Source organism: Scatophagus argus, chromosome 17 (genome assembly GCF_020382885.2).
Source record: "Scatophagus argus isolate fScaArg1 chromosome 17, fScaArg1.pri, whole genome shotgun sequence".
Taxonomy (NCBI): Eukaryota; Metazoa; Chordata; class Actinopteri; family Scatophagidae; genus Scatophagus; species Scatophagus argus.
The window spans coordinates 3766888-3794273 of NC_058509.1; the positions used below are offsets into that span (position 1 = coordinate 3766888).

The 27386-nt window shown below is 41.3% G+C and overlaps 1 protein-coding gene across 7 annotated transcripts; it reads right to left on the bottom strand.

The window, feature by feature from the left end:
• Positions 1-27222, bottom strand: LOC124074833. Of its 7 annotated transcripts, none has more exons than XM_046418127.1 (46): positions 27047-27208; positions 26289-26402; positions 25724-25883; positions 25441-25633; positions 23203-25033; positions 23020-23112; positions 22372-22497; positions 21997-22153; positions 21536-21728; positions 21043-21114; positions 18653-20555; positions 18106-18222; positions 17190-17726; positions 16664-16737; positions 16215-16370; positions 15666-15826; positions 15082-15250; positions 14764-14976; positions 14070-14223; positions 13686-13956; positions 13066-13246; positions 12473-12676; positions 11787-11937; positions 10798-10868; positions 10538-10630; positions 9902-10134; positions 9620-9800; positions 9302-9496; positions 8846-8996; positions 8586-8701; positions 8012-8146; positions 7592-7742; positions 7338-7510; positions 6922-7057; positions 6116-6235; positions 5933-5970; positions 5617-5734; positions 5357-5469; positions 4949-5159; positions 4443-4696; positions 4223-4358; positions 3547-3698; positions 2383-2497; positions 2054-2302; positions 1843-1966; positions 1-364 (listed from the first exon to the last, which is right to left on the bottom strand). In XM_046418127.1, the coding sequence occupies exons 2-46, from the start codon at positions 26395-26397 to the stop codon at positions 133-135; spliced, it is 10722 nt and encodes a 3573-aa protein (XP_046274083.1). In that variant the 5' UTR covers positions 26398-26402; positions 27047-27208; the 3' UTR covers positions 1-132. The 7 variants fall into 7 exon arrangements, with proteins under 7 accessions (XP_046274083.1, XP_046274081.1, XP_046274085.1 ...); XM_046418125.1 differs by having other exon boundaries at positions 1843-1972; positions 16215-16367; positions 27047-27207; XM_046418129.1 differs by having other exon boundaries at positions 1843-1972; positions 5375-5469; positions 27047-27207.
• Positions 27223-27386: the final 164 nt, after the last annotated feature.

Sequence of the window (27386 nt, forward strand, 5' to 3'; positions counted from 1 at the left end):
GATTTTGTCAAAACCTGCAAATGATTTAATGAAAGAGGACTTTTTTGTAGTTACACAATTTTTTTGATTTTTAAACACCTGATAACCAAACACAGCTCTGAAAAAACAACATAAAAAAACAACTGAGCTCGATCATTCTGACTCCTCCTCATCGGGTACAAATTCCCTGTCATCTGACCTCTGCTGGTCCAGACGTCCTCCATCACCCTCCTGCAGCTCTCGGACGGCGAGGATTTGTGCAAGCATGGCTTCCATTATGCTGCTGTCCAGAGGGGTGGAGGAGTACCACCAAGGGCTGTCAGGAACACAAGAGCCATCTGGTTGGAGGTAGAACAAGTCGGTGCTCTGCCTGACCGACTCTGAGCTGCATGGAAGAAGAGAAAACAAAGATGGCCTAAAAGACTCTTCAAAATCAGAATCAGCATCAGCTATTATTGGCAGTATATATATTAAGCCTGTGAATATTCTCATTCATCCAGGTCATGGTTATCTCAAGGAAATTCAATCGAATGCAACTGGACTTAGTTATGGGACTAGTCTGGGACTAGTCCAGGCGAGTCCCTAGTCAAGCGAGCATGAACTGATGAAGCCTCTTGGATGAGAGGTGAAACGTCTTCAAAAGACAATTTTTTTTTTTTTCATTAATCACTCCACACACACCCAAATTTTTCCTGCCCATCCAGTGGGGGAATCAAACCGACGACCCTCCAATCACAAGCCACTTCTCCAACCTCTAGGCCACGACTGCCCCCAATTTCACGCCTAATTTACAGTATCTTGATGTACCCTAATGTGTACCAACTTGTCTTACTGGAGGTACTCGTTGAAGTATGGTACAAACTTTGCAACTTATGTCTACCTGAAGATTACCTTAAAATGGTGGGGTTTATTAGGACTTAATTCAACAAAACGGGGTTCACTATTAAGATCAGAAAGTTTACCAGCAGACATTTGTGTGCTGTTTTCACTTGTTCCTTTCTGATGGTAAAAGTCAAAAGCGTTTCCAGGTCTTTCTGAATAATAAACCTAAAATATATTTCACAACATTTAAAAAAAAAACATTTCAAAACATGCTTTACAAATAAATAATTAAAGACGAGAGAGAAATAAGAAAGCTGCAACACAACAAGATTCCATCAACTAAATTAATTAAATTAAAGAATTTCCCCTCAGGGACAAATTAAGGAATTCTGATTCTGATTCCAAAGACCCACCGTGCACAACCCGAACAGCACTCAATGGCAGACTGACACCATTAGTGACTAGCAGGTGAACAGACATTTCCCTCAGGAGTGTGAGGAGCGAAAAGGAGAGAAAATATTGGACTTAAATCCATCAGCTGATCAGAAGCACGACGGAAAGTAAATGATCACGTTGCTCCATGTCTGCCGACTGTTTGCCAACAGGTTCACCACATCAACTCAAAGGTGATGATTTGTTTAAGTGTTTACAGCTTCAAAATCCCTTCAAAATCCCATCCTGGACATATCTCAAACCATAATCAGAATCAGAATCAGAATTCCTTTATTTATCCCTGGAGGGAAATTCTTGTTCTTACAGACATTGCACATGTAGTATTCCCGACCAAGAAAGGAGAAAAGTATAGTAGTATATAGTAGTAGTATAAAAAATTGGATAAACTATAAAGAAAGGATAAACAAAAACTAAAATCTCAAAGTACAGGTATTTACAAAAACTGTATTCAAATTTTATAAGAAAATGTAAAAAAATTACAAAATAACATCACATCAGCAAGCAGGAGGAGGGGAGAGGAAATGCAACAGATAAGCAGGTAAGTAAATCACACAACTGAAACTAAAATCTATTAAAAAATCTACAAACCTCTTGGACAGGTAGAACTCGTAGAGTCTGACCGGACAGCGGAGAGGGTTCTCAGTGTTCTCCATCATCTCCAGGATTTCTGCTCGACACTCATTCTTCTTACGCTTCTTAGCTGGGACAGCGTCTGCATCTGACAAACGCACAATTTATTTATATCTGGAATCCACATTATTACAATACACGTCACTCTGACATGCAGCCACGTTGGTACCTGACTCTGTCTCATTTATGGATATTGGTGGGCAGAAGCGTAGGAAGGTGGTCTTGGTGTAGTTCTGGTTGGTTCTGGTGCAGCATTTGATGTGGGCGAAGGACAGCTGGCGGTGCTGCTCCACCGTGGTGAAGCCAAAGTACTTGCAGCAGAAGAAGAGCAGAGTGTTGAGGAGGACGATGGGGGAGTACGCCCCCAACTGTTTACAGTCCCACAGAAACTCCTCCTCCACACGGGAATGAATATAACCTGAAGAGGAGAAGATGGACCCACTATAAACCTGGTCTCCCTGAAGAGATGAGAGACAGAAACAGGACATGATGACTCACCGCTGGCTGTGACTGAGGGTTTGAAACCTTTCAGGATCTCGGTGAACTCTCTGGAGAACTTGTCGTAGGTCATATCACTGAATATGTTCTCCATACGGCCGTTCTCAAACAGGTACTAAAGAGAAACGACAAAATGACAGTGAGACAAAACAATAAGACCATAAAAGTTTATCCCAAAGTATTTCTGAAGGTGCCTACAGTTTGTAAAGGCAACCAAGAAGAAGAGAATTAATGCCTATATTTGTCCAGCAGGGGGTGCTGGTGCTGCAGTAGTTATAAAACACAAGGAGCAACTTGAGTCATTCTCTCCTTCAGCAAGCAGGAAGTGACAGTTATGTTGTGTCTCACAGAATCAGAAAAACGGTGACATGACATCAAAAATATACTGCATATGCAGAAATGTAAATTATCATTAAAAAAAATATATGAAAAACTGTATGTAAGTACACTATATAGACAAAAGTCTACGTCTTTATGGGGCTGTTTCTCTGGGGTTGGGCTCGGCCCCTGACTTCCAGTGAAATCTTAATGCTTCAGCACACCAAGACATTTTGGACAATGCTATGCTTCCAACTTTGTGGCAACAGTTTGTTGAAAGCCCTTTTCTATTCCAGCATGACTGTGGCCCAGGAATGTGGTGTGGAAGAACTTGACTGGCCCACACAGAGTCCTGACCTCAACCCTGTCCAACACCTTTGGGATGAACTGGAATGGAGATTGTGAGCCAGGCCTTTTGGTCCAACATCAGTGTGTGACCTCACAAATGCTCTGCTGCATGAATGGGCACAAATTCCCACAAAAGAGTGGAAACTGTGTATTTAGAATGTGAGTCCCTATTGGTCTAAGGGTAAGGTGTCCCAATTAATTTGTCTATACAGCTTATGTATGCAACATAAAATTATAATAATGTTCTAACGCTTTCTTGTCAATATTTTTGATAGCAAAGGAGGAGGAGAAGTCTGTTGAGTATGTTAATAAAATGGAATAAAACATCTTAGAAATACTAATGAGCTTTTATAATTCATACATGTAACATTTCACAGCTTGACAAAATCTTACTAGAAGGTACAAAAGAAAAAAATCCCCATGAAAAGACTGAAGACTAAAATGTGAGCGAAGCATGTCACAGTGTACTGTGTCAGTGTGCAGTGTTGCTCATCTCGCCTGCTGTATGCTGAGGCAGAGGTAGAACAGGCTGTCGGGGGAGTACGGCTCTCCATCAGCTCGTTTCACCTCCCTAATGAAGCGAAACAGGCCGTCGCTCAGCTCGGTCGCCGAGCAGAGAAGAACGTCTTCGTTTAAGGTCACAGCACGAGCTAACAGAAGAGAAAGTGTTGGAGGACGCGTCAGTCACTTTGTGTTTGTTTCAGACAGCACAAAAAAAGGCAACCTGCATTTGTTAGGTTTTGTTCTCAAAACAACTACATCAGACATCAGACACCATCGCCCGGGCAACCCAATGCCCCTCATATACCCCTTTATCTGTCAGGGTCACGGGGGAGGGGGGCTGGAGCCTATCTCAGCTGACCACAGTCAAAAGGGGTACATCCTGGACTGGTCGCCAGTCAATCGCAGGGCTGACACACAAAGATAAACATCCACACACTCACACCTTGGGCTAATGTAGAGTAGCCAATTAATTAAAATGCATGTTTTTGGGACTGTGGGAGAAAGCTGGAGAGAAAGGCCCAGACCAGGATTTGAACCTGGAGCGAGGGTCGCACCATCGTGTCCACCAACCGACAATCAAACTGTGAAAAGAAAAAAAAACAAACCCCCCCCCCCAAAAAACCCCAAAAAACCCCCCAAAAAACAAAAAAAACAAAACAAAAAAACATACAAGACACGAGGTTCAGGCTGGTCTGTGATTCCCTCCACTGTATCCATCTCTTCCAGGCGTCGATTCCACGTCGACTGTTCAGTTTACGGTGTTTCCTTGACATGTTCCTTTTCACTGCCTTAGACAACTGCTGCAGCTTACGACAGAGAGCAGAGAGCACTTTACACCTCAGAAAGATGACACTGCAGCTTCATAACTCAATCCCCAGGTGATTCGTTACCTTATTCTTGTTGTGGACCTTCCCCACAGTTTGCTGCAACAGTGGAGAAGTCGGTGCAGGACTTGGGGGGGTCCGGGGATCCTCCCTCACCTCCAGACGAGGAGGAGGAGCTGCAGGTGGCAGCTCAGGTTGAGGCTCACTCAGCACGTCCGTGTGTGGTCGACTGAACGACCCATAAGCGGTGCCAGAGCCAGAGTCCTCCTGGCTGTTGAAAATGGAGTGACGATCTGCATGCAGGACATCACTCCAGTGCTCTGAAAAGAATGAAGGTATGTATGTGGCTGGAGAGTTTGCATGTTTTTGCTTCGTTTGAATACCAGAGGAGAGAGGAGGTTACTGTTAATGTGACTATAACATTTTGTAATACTTCTCCTTTATTTGGCCTTTATTTAACTTGGACATCATCAGGAGAAGAGCTGGAAAAGTTCAAAGAATAAGGTCTTGTGATCTATCGGTTTCATCATCCTGTGCAGGTCCCATCACTTCAGGTTTATCGAATGTCTTACCCTTTGGAATTTCTTGACTTTGTCCCTCTTTTCCCACCAATCTGTCTTTCAGTGCATCCTCTGTCTCGTTCTTCTCATCTTGCGTCTTCTTCATCTCAGGCTTGAAGGTGAGCTCTCCCTCAAAGGGGTCAGATGGGTTCCTCTCCTTCACAGGTTTCACAGTTGGGTCAGGGCTGTCCAGTTTCACAGGGACAAATAGGGGCACAGGCAGCTGCGGCAGGGACAGTTTGGAAAAGACAATCTGTAAAATCTGGAGGCTGTGCTGCCTAATCCCAACCACACCAACACAGAATTATCTGTGGGATATTTCATATTTAGTGGATAGCTCAACAGTACAGAGTGCAGCACTAACATTTTATATCTGTAGGTGATCAAAGTAAAACAGTTCAAAACAGGTGTTTCAGATACCGGTAAGAGAATGCCCACAGGTGTTGGTGTGTACTGGCTGTACATGTTCATCGGCACAGGAACATAAACCGGCAGTGGGACAGGCAGGTCTGTGGCTTTGGGTACAAAGCTGTCTGCACACAACAAAAAAAGAAAACAGAAAACATCCCAGCTCTTAATACTATAAAGAGGGTGTGTGTGTGTGTGTGTGTGTATGTTCTGTCACTGCATCACAAAAATTTGGCTTCACATTTAAAAAATATCCAAGGGGTGAAAATTACCCGTCTGTGTCTCTGTGTCGACACTCTGGGTTGTACACCAGACTCCTTTGTTATGAACCAATGGTGTGCAGAGCATGGACTTGTTCTTCACTTCCTTGGGGACTGTCTGGACGCCGGTCTGAAGAACAAACAAATAATGGCCACATCATCAACAGGTCAAACTTCAAAAGGAGTAAGAACAATCTGCATACACCGTCTGTCTGTATGAAATTCTCATACTGTTAAGGTTTTATGTTGGCTAATTCAAATGAGAGAACAGGAAAGTTGACAGAGGGACGCGTCATTAGTGTGTGGAGGACTTAGTTTTTAAACGTACGTGTCCAACAACCTTGGTCTGAATGTCGGGGACAGGCACTGTGGACAACAGACAGAGTTTGAGTCAGAAAAACAAACAGTGCCCACAGCAACGGAACAAAAGTACATGAAGCTTCTTAAATTCCCAGAGTGAGCAGCTCTTCTGCACTACATGCATACATAATCAGTCTGTGTGAGCCTGTACCTGGCTGTGGAGAGCAGGCAGAAGCACCACACTGCTGAGCCAAAGCGCCAGCGAGCGAGATAACGTTAGTGATGACTGGGGAGGACGCCGCTGCGCCTGCAGATCTGGGAGGTGAAGACACTGTTGGGAGAGAAACAAAGAGCAGTCAGCAGAGGACGCTGGTGACGGACCTTTGAACAATTAAACCGTAAATAGAAACAAAAGTCAAAGCAATCTGATCTCACAAAAACCTGACGAATGGATTCTGATAATCCACCTTCAACTGGTTATTTTTGTTTTAAATTTGAGAGACATGCAGTAGTAAAGAAAACATGACATGCTACTAAATGGAATGTGGCCTTTATGTGTCAGAGCTCAGGCCTGTCAGAATTTACTTATAACGTTAAGTTGATGCTCTTCATCTTATGTGTCAGATAACAACGTGACAGATTCATAGCGAATCTGCAGCCCTCCTATAAATCTTTGCAGAGCTTTACAGTGAGTTTCAGCTCAATGTTTGGCTGTCTGATAGCAAATGGTCCACTCTCATAGTGTCATCTTCAGTTGCTTTAGGTGAAGGCGCTCTGTTAACCCACTGTACACTACCTGCTCGGCACCAGACAGCAGTCACACACAGAGACCAACTGCTGAACATAGTGGAACATTTAACGGCTAAAGAGTTAAACGTTTTCCCTCAGAATTTCTTAAAACTGAGTGAATAATGAACCTGCATTCACCAGGTGGACACAAACACAAATCAAAAAGAGTGATCATGTTGTTCTGTGTCTGCTGGATGTGCAAATAAGCAAATGTTTGCAAATACATACCTGTGTTGAACATCTGGACTTGTCTGTTGCAGTAATGTAGGAGACATTTCAGGTCACAGAAGTGTTTGACCTTGCCCAGCATGGGAAGACTCTGCCTCAGTTTCCCTTCGCGGCCACAGGTGTCACACTTTGCAACCTGAGAGAAAAACATGAACAACAACTAGCTGTTCAGATCATCTGTTTATATGCTGATTACTGTCAAAATTAATTAGTTGCTATTTAACATGTAATATCTAATGAACCAATCCTTTCGTTATTTTAGATTATTTAGCTGTAATTTTACTAATCTCAACACGACATCACTTACTCTGAGCCAGTAAAAACATTATCAATACAAAACGACACACTCTAGAATACAACTTAACCCACAACAGGCAGGTAATCTGTGCTGTGGCTGACCTGCCGCCTCTACTTACATGGCAGAAAAGCATTTTGTACTTGGTGTTGCAGTCATCAGAGCAGAACTCCTCTTCAGTGCCTTTATACTGAGCTGTCACCAGTGTCTTAGAGATGGAGAGGCAGTAAGCACATGACTGACAGTGTTCACCCCACTTCTTTTCCAGCTCGTGGTGAAAGAGCATCTTGCAGTCTGTGGGGAAATAAAGAAAGGCTCAGGGATCTCCAGGTTTTTAAACTCTGTGCTTCTGTCTGTCTGTCTGCGTCGTCTTACCGTCGCTGCAGAAGTAGCAGTCTTTGCCGTCGACTCTCCTGGCGTCTCTGATTATCCTTTCATTCTTACAGTATTCACACTTGCCCATGATGTTGTTGGCTCTCTTAAACTCTTCAGAACAGGCCAGACTACACACAAAATTCATTTTGCCCTGTGCACAAACACGTCATAGTGTACTGTTACTGTTTATGAGGAGTCACACTGGGAGGATTACAGCTGGTGGGTGGACAAAGTCGTGACAAAATCATTGGATAAAAATTCAATAAGATCCACTGCTACAATCAGGATGTACAAGCCTCACTCACACAGACCTGAGCAGCTGATTCACAGAGCGGCTCCTGGGAATGTTACACTATCACAGCCTGACAGCTTTATGCTTCCTGTTTCATCTTCAGAAAACAAAAACACAGACCAACACACCTTTTTCTGGACGACTTTAGGCGTAGATTTTAAAATGCGGCGACACTGGGCGCATGGCAGTTTCTCTGGTGATTTGAGGAAATCACTTCTGGTCTGGTCGGAGGCTGCTGTCTCAGTGGCACCACTGTGGGTCTCCTGTGGTACAAAAACACAAAAGCGCAGGGCAAAGGTTTTAAACTTAAAGATGTGGTCGCAACAACGAAAGAGAGACTGACAACGTGGACACCTGCGGCTTATAGACAATTGCGACCTATATATGTACAAGTTTTTTTTTCCTTTTTAAATTTAGTGGGTGCAGCTTATATTCAGGTGCGCTCAATAACTAATATATATATATATATATATATATATATATATATATATATATATATATATATATATATTCTCAACAAATCCCAGGAAAGCCCAATTGAGAGTCCATCTCTTAATCAATACTTGCGTCTTTCAGCCACAAGGCCCAAATATAGCATTTCATGTTTTAAAGTCTTTTTTTAATTTCCTTTAGGAGCAGAGCACTGATGTTTTTGGCATTACTAAGAGTTCTGAATGCTGTTTAGGCTGTAGGCTGTCGTACCTTGAAAGCCATGGCACAGCTTAGAGAGCAAAAGTTTCTGATGGAGGTATCTGACATGGCGAGGTGGCAGGCTGGTACTGTAGTCTTACCACAGCTGTCGCAATTCAGTGGAAGACCTGTGGAGAAAGAGATTTTTCATGATAAAAGCTTGGCCAAATGAAGAAATGTCCCTAATCTCCACCACAAATGACCTGGAATGTTTTGTATTAATTGAAAGAGAAAAAGGATGACAATGAGCTGTGAAAATGACAGTCCAGGACCTGACGCGCTGACAGCCTGGATCTTCGACGCCATCACACAGCTGCTGGTGCAGAACAGCTCCACCACATCCTCACTGTTTCTGTTTTCAACCATGTCCGACATCGAACATGGGGTGCTGCACATGGCGCACGGCTGTGGTGCTATGATTTTCTGTAAAGTAATAAAAACAGCACAGAGCACAACAGCAAATTTTTAGTCCCTTCGTTTAGGGAATTTAGAGGGGTCCAGGTTACTTGTCGGGCATCAAGACATTCAACAACAGCAGTGGATAACATCTGACAAACATTAAAAAGCTTTTGTTTTCTTTTTCTTTTTTTTTATGTTGCCCAGCATGTTTTCCTGTTTTATCCTAGTTTTACTTAAATAAGTCTGTTTCAGTAATTCCATTCCCTTTTTTAAAAGCAATTTTTTAAAATATTCGTTGATGTTTGACAGATGCTTTAAAATGTTGTTACCCGTTTGAACTGGTCCAGACAGTCTGCACTGCAGAGTTTTTTGCTGCCGTTTTCCATTTTGAGCATGACGGGTGTGTTGCAGTGGCAGCGACAGTTCTCACACACAGACAGGTTGTTCATGTTGCAGAAGCGAAGAAAACAGGGATCACTGCAGATCTTATGGATGACGTCCTGCTGTATGATCTCATGTTTGCTCTGCAGGAGGATAAACAAAGCGCAGTGTGTTCTACTCTGGTCAATTGTTTAGAGTTCAAAATCATTTGGCAGGTTCCTTTGTTAATACAACAAAGAAATATAAAATATTTTTTCCCCTCTTACAATGCAGTATCTGCTGCATATGCTGCATTGTGAGTGTGACTTGACTGGGACGATGGGTATTTTGGTGGACATGACTTGCTTGTAGCTGAAGGAGGACAGACAGGTCTGGCTGCAGAAATCCTTCATGGTCTCCTCAGTGTCCACCAGGGCCTGGAGGACGTCCTGAGGCTGTGTTATTGCCCTGAGACAACGAGCGAGGATGTGGTCAGCGCAGATACAGCTGAGATGAGTTTAGCTGAAGCACATTCAAAATTCAGCAAATTAAACTCCTGTATGACTGACTGAAGGCAGAAGTGGCAGGACTTCTTGGCTTGTTTCATCTGGAAAAAATTCAAAAGGCAGGACATAGAGCAGAAGATATCAGCGCGGCCCTTCCTCTGATAAACAGTCTCTCCGTCTATCAGGGCCTTCTTGCAGTTGGAGCAGGACGCGGGCAGATCCAGGTGGGTCTCAGTGGGCCTTGGAGACGTGGATTCTTCAGTCAAGGAGAACACTGAGTTGATCATCAAATCCTCCTGTCAAAAAAACAAACATAAATGTCCTCCATTGTGTCCCTCCTGCTCTTCCTCCTCCTCACTGGGGACAGCATCATCTTCCTGACACATCGTGTATGTTCAGACACGTTTGCAATATTGTTTCTTAGGAAACACAGTTTATTTGCACTTTATGGCCCTGTCTGCTGTCTGTTTATGTTACAAAACACAGTCATTTTCATTGCAAATCAACATGTTTAAGAATTTTCAAAAATACATTTTGTTCCAGCTTTTCCCATAACAACAATAACAACAATACATTTTTTAAAATCAAATTAGTTTAAATTAATTTTTTCTAAATGTGAAATAAGATTTTAAGAATCAATTACAGACGGACACAAGTACGATAATAAAAAATAAAGTTGGCCTGTATCGCGTGACCTACCTTCGCCACTTTAGGTTCGTCCTTGATGTGCTCAGTGGAGATGGAGGGTGACAGATTGTGGTTGTACTCTTCATCAATGGGCTCTTTTTTAATCTGGATGAGGAGTGAAGAGACAAACCCATTAGCTGTGTAACATTTACAGCAGTGAGGTCTGATTCAAAGTGTTGTGTAATTTGGTGAATCTACTTGACTGTAACACGCAGATGTTGAAACTCACCTCCAGAAAAAAAATTCTTACAATTATTCTTGAAAATACTCACAAAGTCCAAATTTATTAGCGATGGCTTCACTTCTTTAATGTCAATATCATCAAATGTTGGGCTTTTCCTTCCTATAAAGACATGGTGAAACAATGAGTCAAATTATGCTCTACAGAGATTTTTCATCACAGGACAGACAAAAAAAATCAAGTCTAGCATAAAGAGACGGGAACATAATTGTTTTGTCTCCACATAGGACCAAACAATTTATCCTGCACTAGAATTAACACTTTAAGATTGTATCCACACCTTATCCGTTGCCATTCTGCACCTTATCTGCTATTATCTATATCTCATGTATATACTATATATTATTTATTATTTTTATATTATGTTATTTTTATATTTTGTGGGGAAATTACTTTCAACTTTTGTTTGCTTCTTTGTATTGCAACCCTGGCACAACAATTTCCTGCGGGATCAATAAAGTTCTTATCTTATCTTCTTATCTTATCTAAGAAGTTTCTAGTTTTAGAGGATCAAGGATTAAGGATCAAAGATCAAGGTTAAGGGAACTTATATTGTCATACCAGCTCACATTTACATGCTTATGGAATGAAATTAGGACTCAGGTCCCGGGAGCAACAGGTATGGTATTTTATAAAGAAAAATATGAAATGAAAAGTTAAATAAAAAATAGAAATATAAGCTAAGTAAAAATAGAATATATAGGCTAAGAGTAGAATATATAGGCTAAAACAAATACAATATAAAAAAAACTAAACATTCTGAGAAAGGAAATAAATAAATAAGAAGCCAGTTTAGCATGTGAGCATAAATATGCATGTACAGGTGTGTGCTAGTGTGAGGTAGAAGTTAGTTAGAGTCATCTGTGTTTGGTGAAGATCATTACTAAGTAGAGCAAACTGTTCTGTGCCTTATGTTTGATAACTCCTGCCAGACACACGTTCAATAATTCAGTAGAAAAGTGTAATGCAGATAAAGGCAGTGCAGGGAGTGACAGAGTGAAGGAGAAGAAGCTGTAGTACCTGACACAGTGAGAGACTGAGCCTCGTGTACCATCATACATCTGTTACTACAGAAGAAGTCCAGCATGCCCTCATCGTTTTTGTTTTCGATCATGTCTGACATCCGATGAGACGTCTGGCACAGGGGACACAGCTGAGGAGTCTCAATTCTCTGCGACAAGTTGGAAAGAATACGAACAGCAGAGAAACAATGTGAGGCTCAGAGCAGGATGAGCAAAGCAACACATTTTAAACAGCTCAGACCGTCTGCTGATCCTGAGGGTTCAGATGGTGTTCATGAGATATTTAAAATTCCGTGTTCCTTTAACAGTAAAATTCAAGCACTTTGAAGCACCTTCAAGATAAATGAACCAAAAATTTCCCAGTCTTGAAGCATCACATCTAAATTCTTACTTACTATAACTGCAATTACAAAAAAGGTAACAGAATTCCCTTACGTGCTCAGCAATCAATGCGTTCTGCCACTTCGCAGCTGTTTGTACCAACTCTGACCGTATCTTTTGATCGTGATCATTTAATTTTTGCTCATTCCAATGCCAGGAGACAAATATTAACACACTTTTGGTTTACATGAATTACTGAAGCCTTCTTCAAGGAGAATATTGGATCTTAGGTCTTTGGACTAGGTATTTATAGCTTAGTAATATCCTTAATATCTTTATGACTCCTGTGTTTGATTTCTGCACCTCTTTGAACTTGACCAGACATTCTTCGCTGCAGAGGGTTTTACCGCCGTCCTCCCCCTTCAGCACGAGACGTTTCTCGGGGCAAACGGAGCTGCAGACGTCACAAATGACCACAGGCAAATTCTTGGCTTTGCAGTAGCCCGTGAAGCAAGCGTCGTTGCAAAAGCTAAGCATCGAGCCATCCAGGGTCTGCCTGGATTCGCACTGAGGATGACAAAAAGAGCATGTGCAGGGTAATTAATGTAAAGGCAGAAAAATATCTATCTTTCATGTGTAGTAATTGTGATTATTTCAAGGATAAGGCTTGTGATATTCTTTATTTTCATATTTTCAGTTAAAAAATAACTGAACGGATTGATCCTAGAAGAAGGTACAGCCTAGAGCTAATTCCTCTACGTTCCTCTTGCCTTAAAGATCCATTAAAGGACAATTGTGTGACACCTTGAACAAAGTCCAAGTACAGAGAAAAGACCAAATATGCTCTTAATGACTGGAAATCTTTCCTTTAAATATCATATCACTTCAACAATAGACTGCACAGTCCCAGTGCCATACACTGGAAATCTGTGGGTAATGATCTAACATTTTCTTACAATGCAAAATCTGGCACACATCCTGCACTCTGTCTGAGGTCCTGCTGGAGGCGGAGGTTTTGGTGCAGCCATGTTCCTCTTGGAGTTGACAGAAGAGAGACAGGTGTCGCTGCACAATTCAATCATAGTTCCTGAATCATCCATGGGAGCGAGGATGACGTTGTGAGGCCGCTTTATCACCCTGGGGGAACAACATCAAGGTGAGATTGTGTGAGCTCTATGGTGGAGGCTTCGTCATGTTTTACAAAGAATCTGTGAAGATGGTCGGATGCAGAGCCTCAGTCTCCTGATTTCAAAGTAGTGTTTACATTACTTGACCTGGAAAACATGAGCTGTCTAACAGCTCTGTCACTTGTGTTGGAGAGGGCAAACAGCAACTGTTCCACTAAAAGCTTTTAGGGCTGTTTGTGCGTTAAGTTAAAAAGTAAAGAAACTCTCACCGCAATTGTTTGTTTTGTCTAGTCTGAACATTTTCCGTTTAAGATCACGAGACTGAAAAAAAAAGTGGGGAATTCTCTAAACTGAGAAGTTGGAACATAAAAATAAAAACAAAAAAAAAAGAAGAGAGATGACATATAGACAGAAAAAAGCATGGAGCATGAAAAACATCCCAGACTTACTGAAAGCAGTTGTAGCACTTTTTGGGGACTATTTTAACATGTGGATACTCTTCAGAGATGCAAGAAGCTGAGCAAAAAAACTCTGATGAGCTCTTCAGCTGGTAAAATTCATGTCCTCTCCGCAGCTGCTTTCTACAGTGGCAACAGACAGCCAGCGACTTTGTAATGGCGAGTGTTGCTGTGTCCGATTCAGCAGCTGCAGGTGCATCATTTTCATCTAGTCTGGATTTTAAACCTCCTTTTCTCTTCTTCAACTGAGCTGAGCTGTTTTCTGAAAAAACATAATAATAAACGATGAATAAATAAGAAACAAGCATCTGTTTATACACCAGGAAGAGAATCATGCTCGAAGATGCTCTCTTGAGAAAACTTATTGCGCTGTACCTTGAAGGCCTCGTACAACAGTCAGCATATACGACGTCACACAGGTGTGAGTGCAGAAGAGCTCCACCACGTCCCCATCGCTTCTGTAGTGAACCATGTCTGACACCAGTCGAGAAGTGTGGCACATGGTGCACAGGTGGGGTCTCCTGATTGTCTGTGCATTAGCAGAAATGGAAAATATAACATCACACATTTTATTCAGCAAAGTCTTTAATCAGTGCAAAAGTGTCACAGTGCCTTGCTTTGGGCGCAACAGTTCCAGTTAATCCAGTTAATTAGTCTTTATTGAGTATGTGGCGGATCTCTTGCAGATTGCTTTGATTTTTTTTTTTACTGTACCATAAATACTCAGTAGTGGACCCAAACATGCATTAATCTGTGGCTGCAAATCGTCCATAACAAATGCACTGTTTCATCGTTCCCCACTAACTCTTTCTATGAGTGAGCCAAAAACTTAAAACTCTGGCTGAGTGCCAAGCATGGCTGGTTTGGGTCTTTTGTAATGGAATTTGTTGGCAATGACAAAAATATAAATGAACCCATTTTTATCATTTCAGAATATTTTATGTGATTCCAATTTTGTTTTCATGTTTATTACCTATCAAATAGGAATCAGACCTGGTGGGTTTAAGAATAACTTCACAGAAATCACAAATCTTCTCGTTGAGTGATCCTAATTTAGATATTCATGCACCTCCTTGAACTTGTTCAGACATTCTTCACTGCAGATGGTTTTGGTCTTCGTCTCCGCCTCCTCCTCCTCCTGCAGCTTCAGCATTAGCGTCTTGTTGAGGCAGGCGGAGTTGCAGTGCTCACAGATGGCCGTGTTGTCCCTGTGAGAATCTTCCAAGCAGGACTTGCTGCAAAACTTGTGGACGGTCCCGCACAGGGTCAACTCATGAGTGGTCTGCAGAAGATAACCATAATGGAGCACAAAAAAAGAGATTGTGGTTAAAATGAACAGTTTTGTTGGCAAAGATCTGAAGTTGAATAAAAGATTATTCCTGCTTACAGTGCAGAATTTGCTGCACCTGCTGCAGATCGGCTGTGGTGTTTGTGATGTTGGAGAGGACACATTGTTGGACTTAAAAGAGGACAGACAGGTCACACTGCAGAAGTCCTTCATAGTTCCCTTAATGTCCACTGCAGCCATGATAAGGTCCAGAGGCTGTGATATGGCCCTTACAAAACGAGGAGAATCAACCGGAGTGAAACAACAACAATAATCTCTAATACCATCAACACTGTGATTACTGCCAGTTTACGTACGTTGTAGCCCTTTACCACAATGCATGCACTTTTAAAAGAAACCTGATGATTTCCAAAATGTATACGGAGTAGGACATTGGGTTTTCTTCCAGACAGCCACTTTTTTAAATTAACTGCAGAATATCATAAAAATAAACCTGTTGTAATTGCTGTCAAAGACAGGAATTGCTGGAGGTTCGAATCAGCATCGTGACAACATACTGACGTGTTTAGTAACAAGACTGGAAACCAGGAAAAAGACATTCAGGAAGTGAAGCACACAGGCTGCGAGATGCGAGGACAGCCGTGCAGGACTTTAAGATGAAGTGATGCTTGTCACAGACTCACTTATGACAGTAGTGGCAGGTCTTGGTGACGGGTTTGTTGACGGGAAACATTTCAAATAGGCAGTCTTTTGAGCAGAAGACATCTGTGAAGCCCTTCTTCTGGTAAGCAGTTTGGCCCTTCATCATGGTCTTCATGCAGTGGGAGCAGGTCATCTGCATTGCCTGATATGCAAGAGAGCAGATAACACGGAGGTGACATGTACTGCATAAATTATTTTCACAATTTTTACACTAATAGACTCAAAATGGTACACTCTTGTTCTTAAAGAACTAAATAACTGAGAATAAACAATTCTCACAAATCTGAGATATGTGACAAACAGCAAACTGCAAGCAAATCTTAAAAGTTGTGTATAATTTTATCTTCCTTCAAGGAACGGAGGAAATGGTAACCTGCTCATATCAGCTCTCAGTGAGAATGCTTGTGTATCCTAAAAAGCAGAAGTACTGAGCTCAGCTGGTTTTATCATTACAATGACTTAATGACATAAACACCCTTGTTAATGCTATGTTCACCTGACAAACCGCATAGCATAGCGTGATCCCCTACCTTTGCAGAGGTAAGTTTGTTTTTGACATCTGAGGAGGATGGTGACGTTGGACGCTGGTTGCTGTTGTCATGGATGGGCTGATCTTCCACCAGCCTCTTGACAGAGTTACACACAGATGATAACTTGGAAATGTGGACCGGAGACTGCAATTCCTCCTTGTGTGGACGAACAAACAAGAAAAAACTCTTCAGGGGAAAACGAGTAGACTGCAAATGATCAGACTTTAAAAGCAGTAGTACGTATTGTCGAGACATTTTTTCTTTTACTTTTTTTCGAGATGTGTATAAAGCCAAAGTCTAGCAATGAGTATCGTGGTCACGTCAGACATTATACAGGAGATGGGTGATGGGGTGGCCAAAAGCACGTCTATAAAGAAAGCCTTAAGACATATTTTCTAATATAAACCAGTTTCTAATAAGAGAAAAAGGCAAGAAATGTATATACTCACAATGTCCAGTTTGGGGATTAATATCTTCACTTCTTTCATTCCAATCAAAACAGCTGATAATTTGTTCTTCTTTTCTGTAAACAATGACATCAAATATGGATGTAAAACCACGTTCCTGTTACACAGTTCAGATGCATTTAATATCCTACCGTACGTACTGGTCTGACATTTGGTCATCACGATCTCCAGAGGATGAAACCTGCTCGTGCCACCATAAGGCTGACAGTTTTGGGTTTGAGTGAATTATCTCAACAGCTACTGAACAGATGTTCAACTTCCCATCCCGGCGTCCTTTTCCTCGCAAACTAGCAAAACTAACAGGTCAAAGTTTAAATCTATTCATTGATATAGCTTGACATCTACTAGACTGGCACAAACTTTTGTAATTCATGACATTTATGGTTACCAGATCATTCGTCCTAACTACTTTGGCGATTTCTTGACTTCTCCTAAAGAGCAACTAGATCAATTTTACCTCTGTTTAAATTGGTAGAAGAACTTCTGCTATCCACACACATGCAATCACCTTGTTCCTCTCCTTTCTTTTGATCCTTGTTAACCGCTTGGTTCACTGCATCGATGTCCATGGTGTTCTCAAGGTCTGCAACAGTGGTGTCCTCGTTAGCCGAGCTGTTGGTCTTCTCAGTCTCACTGCTGTCATCGTCCTGTTCTGTCATATTTCGAACATCTGGCATCAGAGGCATTGATTTTGAGCTGTCTGTGTCACTGTCTCCACCATTTCCCTCATTTTCGACACCATCATCATCTGTGTCCACGTCTATGTCAAAGTCCACATTCATGTCCTCCTCGTCGCTAAAAAACGGCTTTGTTGCTTCCTCAATGCTGCAAGACAGCGTTTTCTCAGGTGTGTTGATGTCACAGCACATGGGAACTTCCTCTGCTCCGTCATCCTTCCCTGTGTTCCCCTCATCATTTTTCTCATCGTTCAGCTCAGGCGTCTCATTTTCACTATCCTCCTTCCTGCTCCTGCCTCGGCCACGTCTCCTCGAGGAAGAAACTCTTCTCTCTCTCTTAGCTGTCGAGCCTCTTGAGGAGGAAAGACCTGGAGGAGATAAACATACAGCAGACAAGGGTGGGCAGAAGTTCAGAGAAGGCTTGAGACGCTATATCGATTGTTATATTGATATTTCATATTATACATTTTGTCCTTCTTGTAGTGTAATCTAGTACACATCTAAAACATTGTTATCTTCAACTTTCTATGTAACCATCTTGGTGCAGCACTGCATGTAACACCGTATGCAAATTTTGATATCAATTTTGTACAGCAGGCCTGACTTTGGTAGAGATGATCAAAACTATTCAAAGGTTCCTAGTTGGTACACAAATATTTAAATACAACACAATCACATTCATATCTAGATATCTATCATATCTGGTAGGCTTGTGCCAGAGAAAATAAACAAAGTACTGTATATTACCTGCTTCATGGCCACTAAAAATGTCTGTCAGCTGAAGAGAACTTTCTGATTCTTCATTGTCCTCCACAGCGTCACTGTTTTCAGATTTGTCCTGCTCCATGTCTGGCTCCAGTTCATCTACAAAGGAAAGCAAAATACACATATATGTCCGTAGTACCAATAAGACTGGGTGATATGGTTTCAGTCAGTATCAAGACATAAATACAATCATGCTGATATCACAATGGCATTAAGTTAGTTAGTTAAGTTATTAATGTTGTTTGACAGGTTAGAACACTGTAAAGCCATCATGTGGAATCTTTGACTTGTATACGAGAACACTCTATTCCACTGACTGAATGACAGACAGGTGGTGGTTAGGTACCAAGAAACAGTCACCAAGAGGCAGAGAAGAAGAAGAACAGAGCATACAAGCAATCAAAAATTTCAAAATCAAAAATTAAAATGGCTCCACAAATAGACTAGACTACACAATGTATTTTATGAGTGAAATGTATTTAAAAGAAAACTCCACAGGGAACCTTTAAATACTGGACTGGACACATACCTGCAATCTCGATTTCCTGAAGAGATTTTCCTTCAAATTTTTCAAGAGATCCATTCTCTATTGCCGACAGCAGCTCAGAGAGTTTTGCGACGTCGATAGATGCCTCTGGTGTCTGATAATACTCTTGGTCGGTCCGGATGTCACGGCCCAGCACTTTGGCTAGCTCAGCAAGCTCATCGTTCGTGAGGCTGAGAATCAGAAAAACTCTTGCCACATGCCGCCGAAAAAACACAGACCTGAGGTTCACCGTGTTCTTCGCGCCACACCGATTGGCAAAAATGCAGATGGACTGATGTCCCTGGCAGACGCTCGTCGGAATGGCGACAGGTCTCGCAAATAAGAAGGGATTACTTTTATGAACACCACATGTTTCTCTCTTGCTCACAAGCAGCGTTATTGCAGAGAGCAATTTAGGGGTCAATGTAACAACAACGTTTTTGCCACAGTTGCTCATAACATTGATCTTCACAAAGTGATTGGACAGCATCTGATCAAAGTGCGACAGGCAACCTGCTACGTCTTCATGACGCTCGGACTCGACCCTCTCGTTGAATGACTTGAGTGTTATTTTTGAAAGTTCCACTACGTTTTTGTTTAAGACAGACAGCTGAGCAAGGGTCACTCTGAGAAGCGCATTGTAGACCGGAGGGCTCTCGTACATCGTCAGACTTTCAACCGCAGAAGCTGCAGTCTTCTCTACATGCTGATAGAAAAGCTGAACGTCATGCATGAACTGCATGGTTGGTGCTTTGTTGACCCTTTTTGACGGAGGGACATAGTTCCACTCCTTTGCGCACAACCTTATGAACGTCTCCGCTTCATGTATCGTTTGTTTATCAGCCTCTTCTTTCAAAGCCCTGGCGAAGTTAATGTCACCAACTTTCTTAAGTGAATTTCCCAGTTTTGTCATAATACTTGGTCTGTCCCAGGAATTCTTCTCTTCATTGAAACCAGCGAGCTCTCTGACGGCTTCAACGACCTTGCTGAAGTTTTGGGGTTTGATAGCTTCTTCAATGCTACTTATGGAATTCTTTCTTAATGTTAATAGGAGTCTTGCCATTAGCCTCAGCCTTTGTGAGATGCTATCATATTTTCTTGTTTTCCTTTCATTGGAGCGGTACAAACACCGTGCCAACTGCAGTATATGGGGATCGTTCATAACCACAGATGTAATCTCATCTTTCTTCATTGTTTTTAATATCTTCTGCAGCTCTGATGAGACTTCTTCAGGGTCTGTTGACTCTGCAGCAGCAACCAGTGCTAAGACTTTGCTCCTGCCTCTTGCTGAAGGCGTTGAGGATTTCCTTGAGGAACACTTTCGCATATGTCGCCACATGTCCTTGCGACTATACATGGCTTTACAAAACAGACAAAGTGCAAATGTTTCAGCACTGACAGACATGTTTGATTTTCTTCTTCTCACTTTCAGTTCTCCTCTGCAAGTCTTTAGAACCTCTTGATTATGTCTGTAATTTCCTCTGCTGCGCAACTTATCCAGTAGCATATTGCGCTTCTTGGAGAATAAGGGTAGCGCAAACACTTCAGCTATTTCTGGCTCTTCATCTCTGTGTCTGAAAAGGTGACGAGAAATTTTAGATTGAGCCTTCCCGCAAACGTAACAATAATTTTTGTTACTGTGGGACTGAGCTTGGGTCTCTCCATCAGAGGTAAAGTCATCAGAGCTGTAATCAACTTCATCTGCCTGCTGGGCACACGAAGCATTGACAGGCTGCACAGAGCTTTGCTGTGTAGAAGAATCTGGATTCATCTTGCGATTCTTCCTCTGACACCGCTGGTTGTTGCTGCTGGCAGAACTCTCATCGCTACTGGATTCTGCGACAGGTACGTACACATCATCACAGCAGGATCCTGCAGAACTGGAGGCTTCCTCAGGGTCTTCAAGCTGGAACGGAAGTGTAATACACTTGTAGTAACGAAAGACGAAAAAGCAGTAAGCTTGAAATTCCACTGTATGCCATACAAATTCTAACTGTACATATTTTCTAATTTCTTAACAGTATCATTATATCAACATGTAACTGATTCAAATCTCACTTTTTCCAGACATAAGACTTTCATGTTCTCTGTTTTGTTTGGCTTGTTCTGAACTCTTATTTTGTTTGAAGGAGGCTTGAGCAAAGCCTGTACTTTATTTTCACTCAGATTTATGCTTGATGTAAAAGGGGTTAAGCGGTGCCTCCTCATGTTTTGTTACAATAGAGTTGTTCTCAGTAGAGCTAAGAGAGTTGCTGTCCTGACTGTGACTGTCCTCTGTAACTGTGATGGATATTTGGCCAAGTGAAAAACAAAATTATTACTTATGAAACCTGCCAACCCTCGGACACCACATCTGACTGGTGCTTAATCAGGGAAATACATTCAACACCTACATTTTCATCCTCTGCTGAAGATGCAGAAGCATTTATGTCCGTCTGTGATGTATTCAGCTCCTCACTGGATTCCTGTAAATATTAAGGAGACAGACATTCATGAAGAAATGTGACAACACATTTCCTTGCACACACTACTGCAAGCTGTCAAACTGAAATTCTAACAGTGTTATTTGCATCACCTCTCCAACTGTGCCACACATAATCTACAGCAGTTCTGCAATAACTCCCCATTTGACAAAGCTTACATATTCAGTTTTTGTATACAATATGTACAAACAAAACATTCTGGAGATGTTTTGATTCATGTCTGAGGTCATTATTGAGCTTCTGTGTTAATATTTTGACATAAACAGAGAGCAGCAGAACAGAAACATATATGCAATAAACAGGATGTTGTATGACATGATGAAAAGAATCTCCCTGTCTGTCAATAGCATGGTATATATATATTTTAAAAAAAATTCAAAAGCTAGGCAGAAAATAAATCAACCTTTGAGCGCCAAGGATACAAGGAGTCGCCATAGTTGTAAGTTATCTCCTCGCCGGGAGATATTTTCTTCACTGCAAACAGACATAAGTGTGGTTTTCCCTTACAAACAATTTTCTTCATTTTGCAGTTCGGACTTTTGTGATCATCATTCACAAGTCGTCCGAGGGTCCCATCCTCTTTTGAAGCATCAATGCTGCAAGCAAAACACTCTGAATAAACTTCAAACATAAAATGGCTGTTTTATCACTCTGACTGAAACTGATGTTGGTGAATGATTGAAATTGGACTCATGAAACTAATCAAATCTACTGTTGATTAATTTACCAAAAGTCACACTTTGGTTGTACTTTATTTTCTTTACATAAATCTTTATCGAGAAAAATACTTCCCATAACCAGCCTTTATATACCATTAAAAAACAAGGCCACGCTGAAAATCTGACATATACGCTATAAACTCACCGCCAGTTTGTTCCACTCCATGAGAAGTCAAATAAAAAATTGTTCAGAGTATCACCACATGTCTTTTCCCTGGTTTCTTTTTGAGGGATGATGTTCCCCCGATACTCAACGACAAAGGTGGAGGGTTCAATTGATTCCCAAGTAAACACACCTCTCCCTTCAATAACAATAAGAATAATAAGAAATAACAGGCAAAATTACATTCAGTCTTTGTCCAATCATCCCAATGGCTGCTTACAACAAAAACATATACATCCTAAAACAAATTCATCCTATATACCAGTGGAGCAAATCCTGTGTGATATTTAAGAAATATCCATGAGATTATGTCATTAAATAAAGGGTCATATAGATTTTTTTTTTAAATATAAAAACCTTTAACGGGGTCAATAAACATTTCCACCAGGAAGGGTTTGTCTCTGCGAGCCTTAATGTGTTCCAGGGCATCTTGCTCAGGAGTCGGTTGCCATCTCTGCTTCTCGGTTTGTTGTTCCTCAGCATCTGAAAGTTATCCAAAAATATAAAGATTAAAGTACAAACAACACTAACGATGGTCTCAAATCCTGTGTTTCTCTCAGAAAATCGAAGAAATTTTCAACCTTCTTTGACAAGTCTAGAACAAATTTACAATCTATATTAAAAATAATAACATCATTCAGACATATCAAAAACCTGGTGAAACTTTAGCCCATTTTTGCTGATCGCTGAAGTACTTGAATGTACAGAATTTATGTGATGGTTAAAATGTTTCGTAAGCCACTTTGGAGGATTGATGAGTTGCAAAATAATTTTAAAATCCTTGTCCAAAACACCCTTCTTCCTTCTGTTGTGTCTTTATTTTACAACTGCATGACTGCCTCATGATTCCTTTGGATCTTTCGATTAATTTTGTTTCAGTTCTTCGATCAATATCAACTTCAAGTATTTAAAATTTAATTTTTGTTGATATTGATCTTAAAGAAATCTTACGTTATGTCATTACAGATAAACGGGTACAGGAAGGGGCTTCTCCTCACAACATACCACCCTGCTGAAGTAAAAGATCTGATTCTTCATTGTCCTCATCAGTATCACTGGCTTCAGAGTTGGCCTGCTCCACATCAGGCTCCAATTCATCTTGAATAAAAAGAAAGATAACATGCACGCATTTGTAGTTGTGATATATCTCAACTGAACAAGCACTGTAGAACTGTGTATTACACATACCGTCAATCTCAATATCCTCCAGTGAGTTTCCTTTGAATCCCTGAAGTGAACCCTTTTCCATTGCCAGAAGAAGTTTGGCTATTTTTGCAAGTTCCACAGCTGCCTCAGGCAAACGATAATAATCCCTTTCAGCTGGGATGTCATGGCCCAATAGTTTAGCAAGGTGACAAAGCTCGTCATTCTCCAGGTTGAGAATCTGGAAAATTCTTGCAATGTGCTTGTGAAGATGCACTGATCTGAGATGCTCTGGGTTCTTTGCACGACATAGAGCTGAAAAAACCCTGATGCAGGTCCGTCCATGGTAAAGGCTTGAAGAAGAAGAGTCCGGCTTTGCAAACAGGAACGGATTGTCTCGGCCTATGCCACATGCCTCTCTTTTGCTAACAAGCAGCGTTATTGCACTCACAAGTCCAGAGGTCAACAAGACAGCAACGTTCTGGCCTGTCCTGCTCAGAATATTTATTCTGATGAAGTGCTTGGACAACACTCTGGTAGTGTCCTCCCTCTCCTGGAATGCCTTCAGTGTCATTTTTGAGACTTCGAGTGCACCTTTGTTTAAGACCGACACCTGTGCAAGTGTCACTCTGCAAAGTGCAGTGTACGACTGTGGGCTTCCATCTGTCTTCAGTCTCTCAATGGCAGAAGCTGAGGTTTTCTCCAGGTACCTGTAGAAAACCTGCACATCACGTGTGAATGGAATGGTAGATGGGTTGTTTACTTTTTGTCCACCCAATGAAGCGAGGGCTGTTTGCGAGACAAGTTGACTCCATTCATTTGTACACAATTTCATGAATTTCTTTGTGTCTCTTATACCTTGCTCATTGCCATGACCACCTTTGATGACAATGGCACCTATTTTTTTGAGTGAATGCCCTAATTTCAAAGCAAGACTTGGCTTGTTATAGCTCTGCATCTTCTCATCAAAACCAGCAATTTCCTTCACAGCCTCAACAACTTTGTAGAAGTTCTTGGATTTGACAGCGTCTTCAAAGCTAAAAATAGACTTTTCATGCAGTGCTATCAAAAGTCTTCCCATTTCTCGCAGCTTCTGTCTGATGTATTCATATCTATTCGTATTGTATTCATACTTCTCAGACAGATTCTGTGCCAGCTGTATAAGAAGGGAATCATTTTGAATAGCGGATGCAGTGTCATCTTGCTGCATAGTTGAAAGCATCTTCCACACACCTGAATGAAGTTTTTGGGAGAGTGGTGACTCTGCAAGGGCAAACCCAGCTAAGACTCTTGACCTGCCATGTGCTGTAGAGTTTGGCTTTTCGGTAGAATGGCTTCTGGCGACATGTTTCCACAATTGTTTACGTTTAAACATGGCTTTACAGTATGGACAGTGCATGTGTTCCTTAGCACTGAACGTCACTGTTGTTGGTCGTCTTCTCAGTTTCAACTCTCCACTGTTATTCTTCAACACCTCTTGATTATGTTTGTAATTTCCGCGGTTCCGTAAATCTTCAAGTGACTTTTTTCGCTCCTTGGATTTTTTGGGTAAGGCAAAAGCTTCAGCAATATCAGGCTCTTCAGCAGCATGCCTTAAAAGATGTCGAGCAATTTTAGAAAAACCTGCTCCGCAGACATAACAATAATTTTTGCTGGTGTAAGAAGGGCATTTGGGCTTTCGTGTAGCCTTGCTGGGTCCACAGTCTCCATTCTGATTTTCTTCAGATCTGAGAGCAGCCTCGTGCTCCCTCTGCCTCAAAGTCCCCGTCATTTCTTCAGAGGAATCGTTTTCACGACTTAGTCCACTGTCAGACAGTTTGGAATCATCATCAGAGCTGAAATTTTCAGAGCCAGAAGCTGCCTCCAAGTCCTCTCCCTGGGAATACAGTGCAAAGACATGTTATCCATATAGTAGATGATTTTATCTGTACACGCACAGAAAAATATGTAATTTATCACAGCACACTGCAACCAAATGAATTATCCTTGTCTCACCCCTTGTGTGGTGAGACAAGGCTTTCACGTTATTTATATTTACTATTTATGAATGTTAAATTTGTCCACCTAATTTATATCAAAGAGGGTGAGACACATTACAGAAACACTCTCCGCCTAATGCACTACAGTTTTACTGCACCAAAAACTACATCCTCTAATGGTTTTAACAGTAACTGATTTACTGCAGGACTGCTGCACAAATGTGCATTAGTGTTAAATAGGCGTTCCTAACAAACTGGTAAGTGACTGTGCAAGTGAAAGACTCATTCAATAACACAAACCTACCCTTGAGCGCCACGGGTAAGAGGAGTCCCCATAGTTGTAAGTTATCTCCTCACCGGGAGATATTTCTTTTATTGCAAACAGGCACATGTGTGGCTTTTCCTCATTAACAATCTTCTTCACTTCACAGTTAGGACTTATGTGATCATCATTCACAAGTCTTCCAAGTGTCTTATCCTCTGTCGAAGCATCGATGCTGCAAGAAAATTACTCTTTCAATCATTCTTTAACCTGGCAAGGTCTCCTTATGACAAACCACAACAACAAGAACAAGTACATAACTTACCACCAGTTCTCTCCTTTCCATGAAAACTCAAACAAGTAATTGTTCAGCGTATCAACACAGTTCTTCTTTGGCTTCAAGTCTTTGTGAGGAAAGATCTTCCCCCGATACTCAACAACAAAAGCAGATGGTACAATGGCTTTGTGGGTGAATACTCCTCTCCCTACAAAAGCAAAGATTATCATGAAAACACTAGTTCAGAGTAATAATGGTCTGAATAACAAAGTTATGATGGACATCATTGCATTACTTTCATCAAGACAAATATATATTCAGATGAAAAGACAAATTTCAATCCTGCCAAAATTAGTTACTTCTTTTTTTAAATATTTTTCTATGGCAAAACTCACGTTTCCTCAATCTGCACCGTCTAACTCTGTACTGAGTTATGATACATTTTACCAGCATGTCTTACAAAAACTCCTAAGGAACAGGAATATCCCTATTAACAGTCAAAAAATCAACTGTGTACTTTGAAGGACTGGTTACCCCAGCCTGTTTTCAAATGATACCAGAAAAATCACCTTAATATTGATATACAGACTACTATCAGAAATGCAGCTCCTACCTTTGAAGGAGTCTATATACCTTTCCTCCAGAAAAGGTTTGTCTCTACAAGCAACTATGTGCTCCAGGGCATCTTGCTCAGGAGTTAACTGCCTTCTCTGCTTGTCCATGAAAGCTGAAAAAAGTGGAAAGGAGACAGTAAGAAAATCAGTAAATGTAAGACATATTAAAACATTATGCGTGTATGAATGTATGAAGTTCTCCTTCCTTGCCCTGCAGTCATCCATATTAGGGCTGTTATTGCGATGGAGAGAAAGCGGTCACCTAACTTTTTCTCCATTGCAAAATTGGGTAAGCTGTTTATTTGAAGATCGATAAAAACAAAGGTATTAACAAGCTTTTCCAAATTTATATGTAATATTAACCTGTGTTACTGTAATATTAAATGTTACTATGTCCTTATTAGTTGCCAATTCCATAAGCAAGGGCTGTCTAACCTACTGAAAAAACTTGTGTACAGAGAAATAAATCTGTGTTGAAACTATGATCAAAGAAAACACATCAGTAAATCTAGCTGCTAGCTGTTTTCTCTTCTGTAAAGCAATGTTCAACTGTGTTTATATCAAACCAGTTTTGCTGGGAGAGGGTTGTGTCTGACTTTAGTTCAATCTGGCAGGTAGACATGATTTGCTAGAATGCTAACATCAATTAGCAAAGCGTGAGGAAGCTAGAAGCAGTTTGCAACCACTTTGTTCATTTCGGTAGTTAAGTTTCACTTGTGCAGTTCGGTAGATATATGTTTTAAATAGCGCCGTTTACCTTAGCTTCACAATTCCAAGGTAGAAGCAAGAAGAATTGCACTACTAGCTAAAACAGTGGCAGCCATCTTTCATCTTTTCCCTTTCAGTCGTCATGACGCTACCTTTCCTACAGCCAACGGCGGTACGTCTTGCCAATCACTGATCGAAACGTCACTATTTGACTCAAGAAGTAGCCAATGAACAGACGTAGATGTCTCGACCACAGGGAGCAGCGGTGAACACTACGAACTCACGGAATCACTGGCATGTGTGGTTTATGAGGACTCCTCAGAATAATGTACTGTTGCCACATTCAGTCTGTTACTCACACGGTAAACATGAGTACAACAGATGCAAAT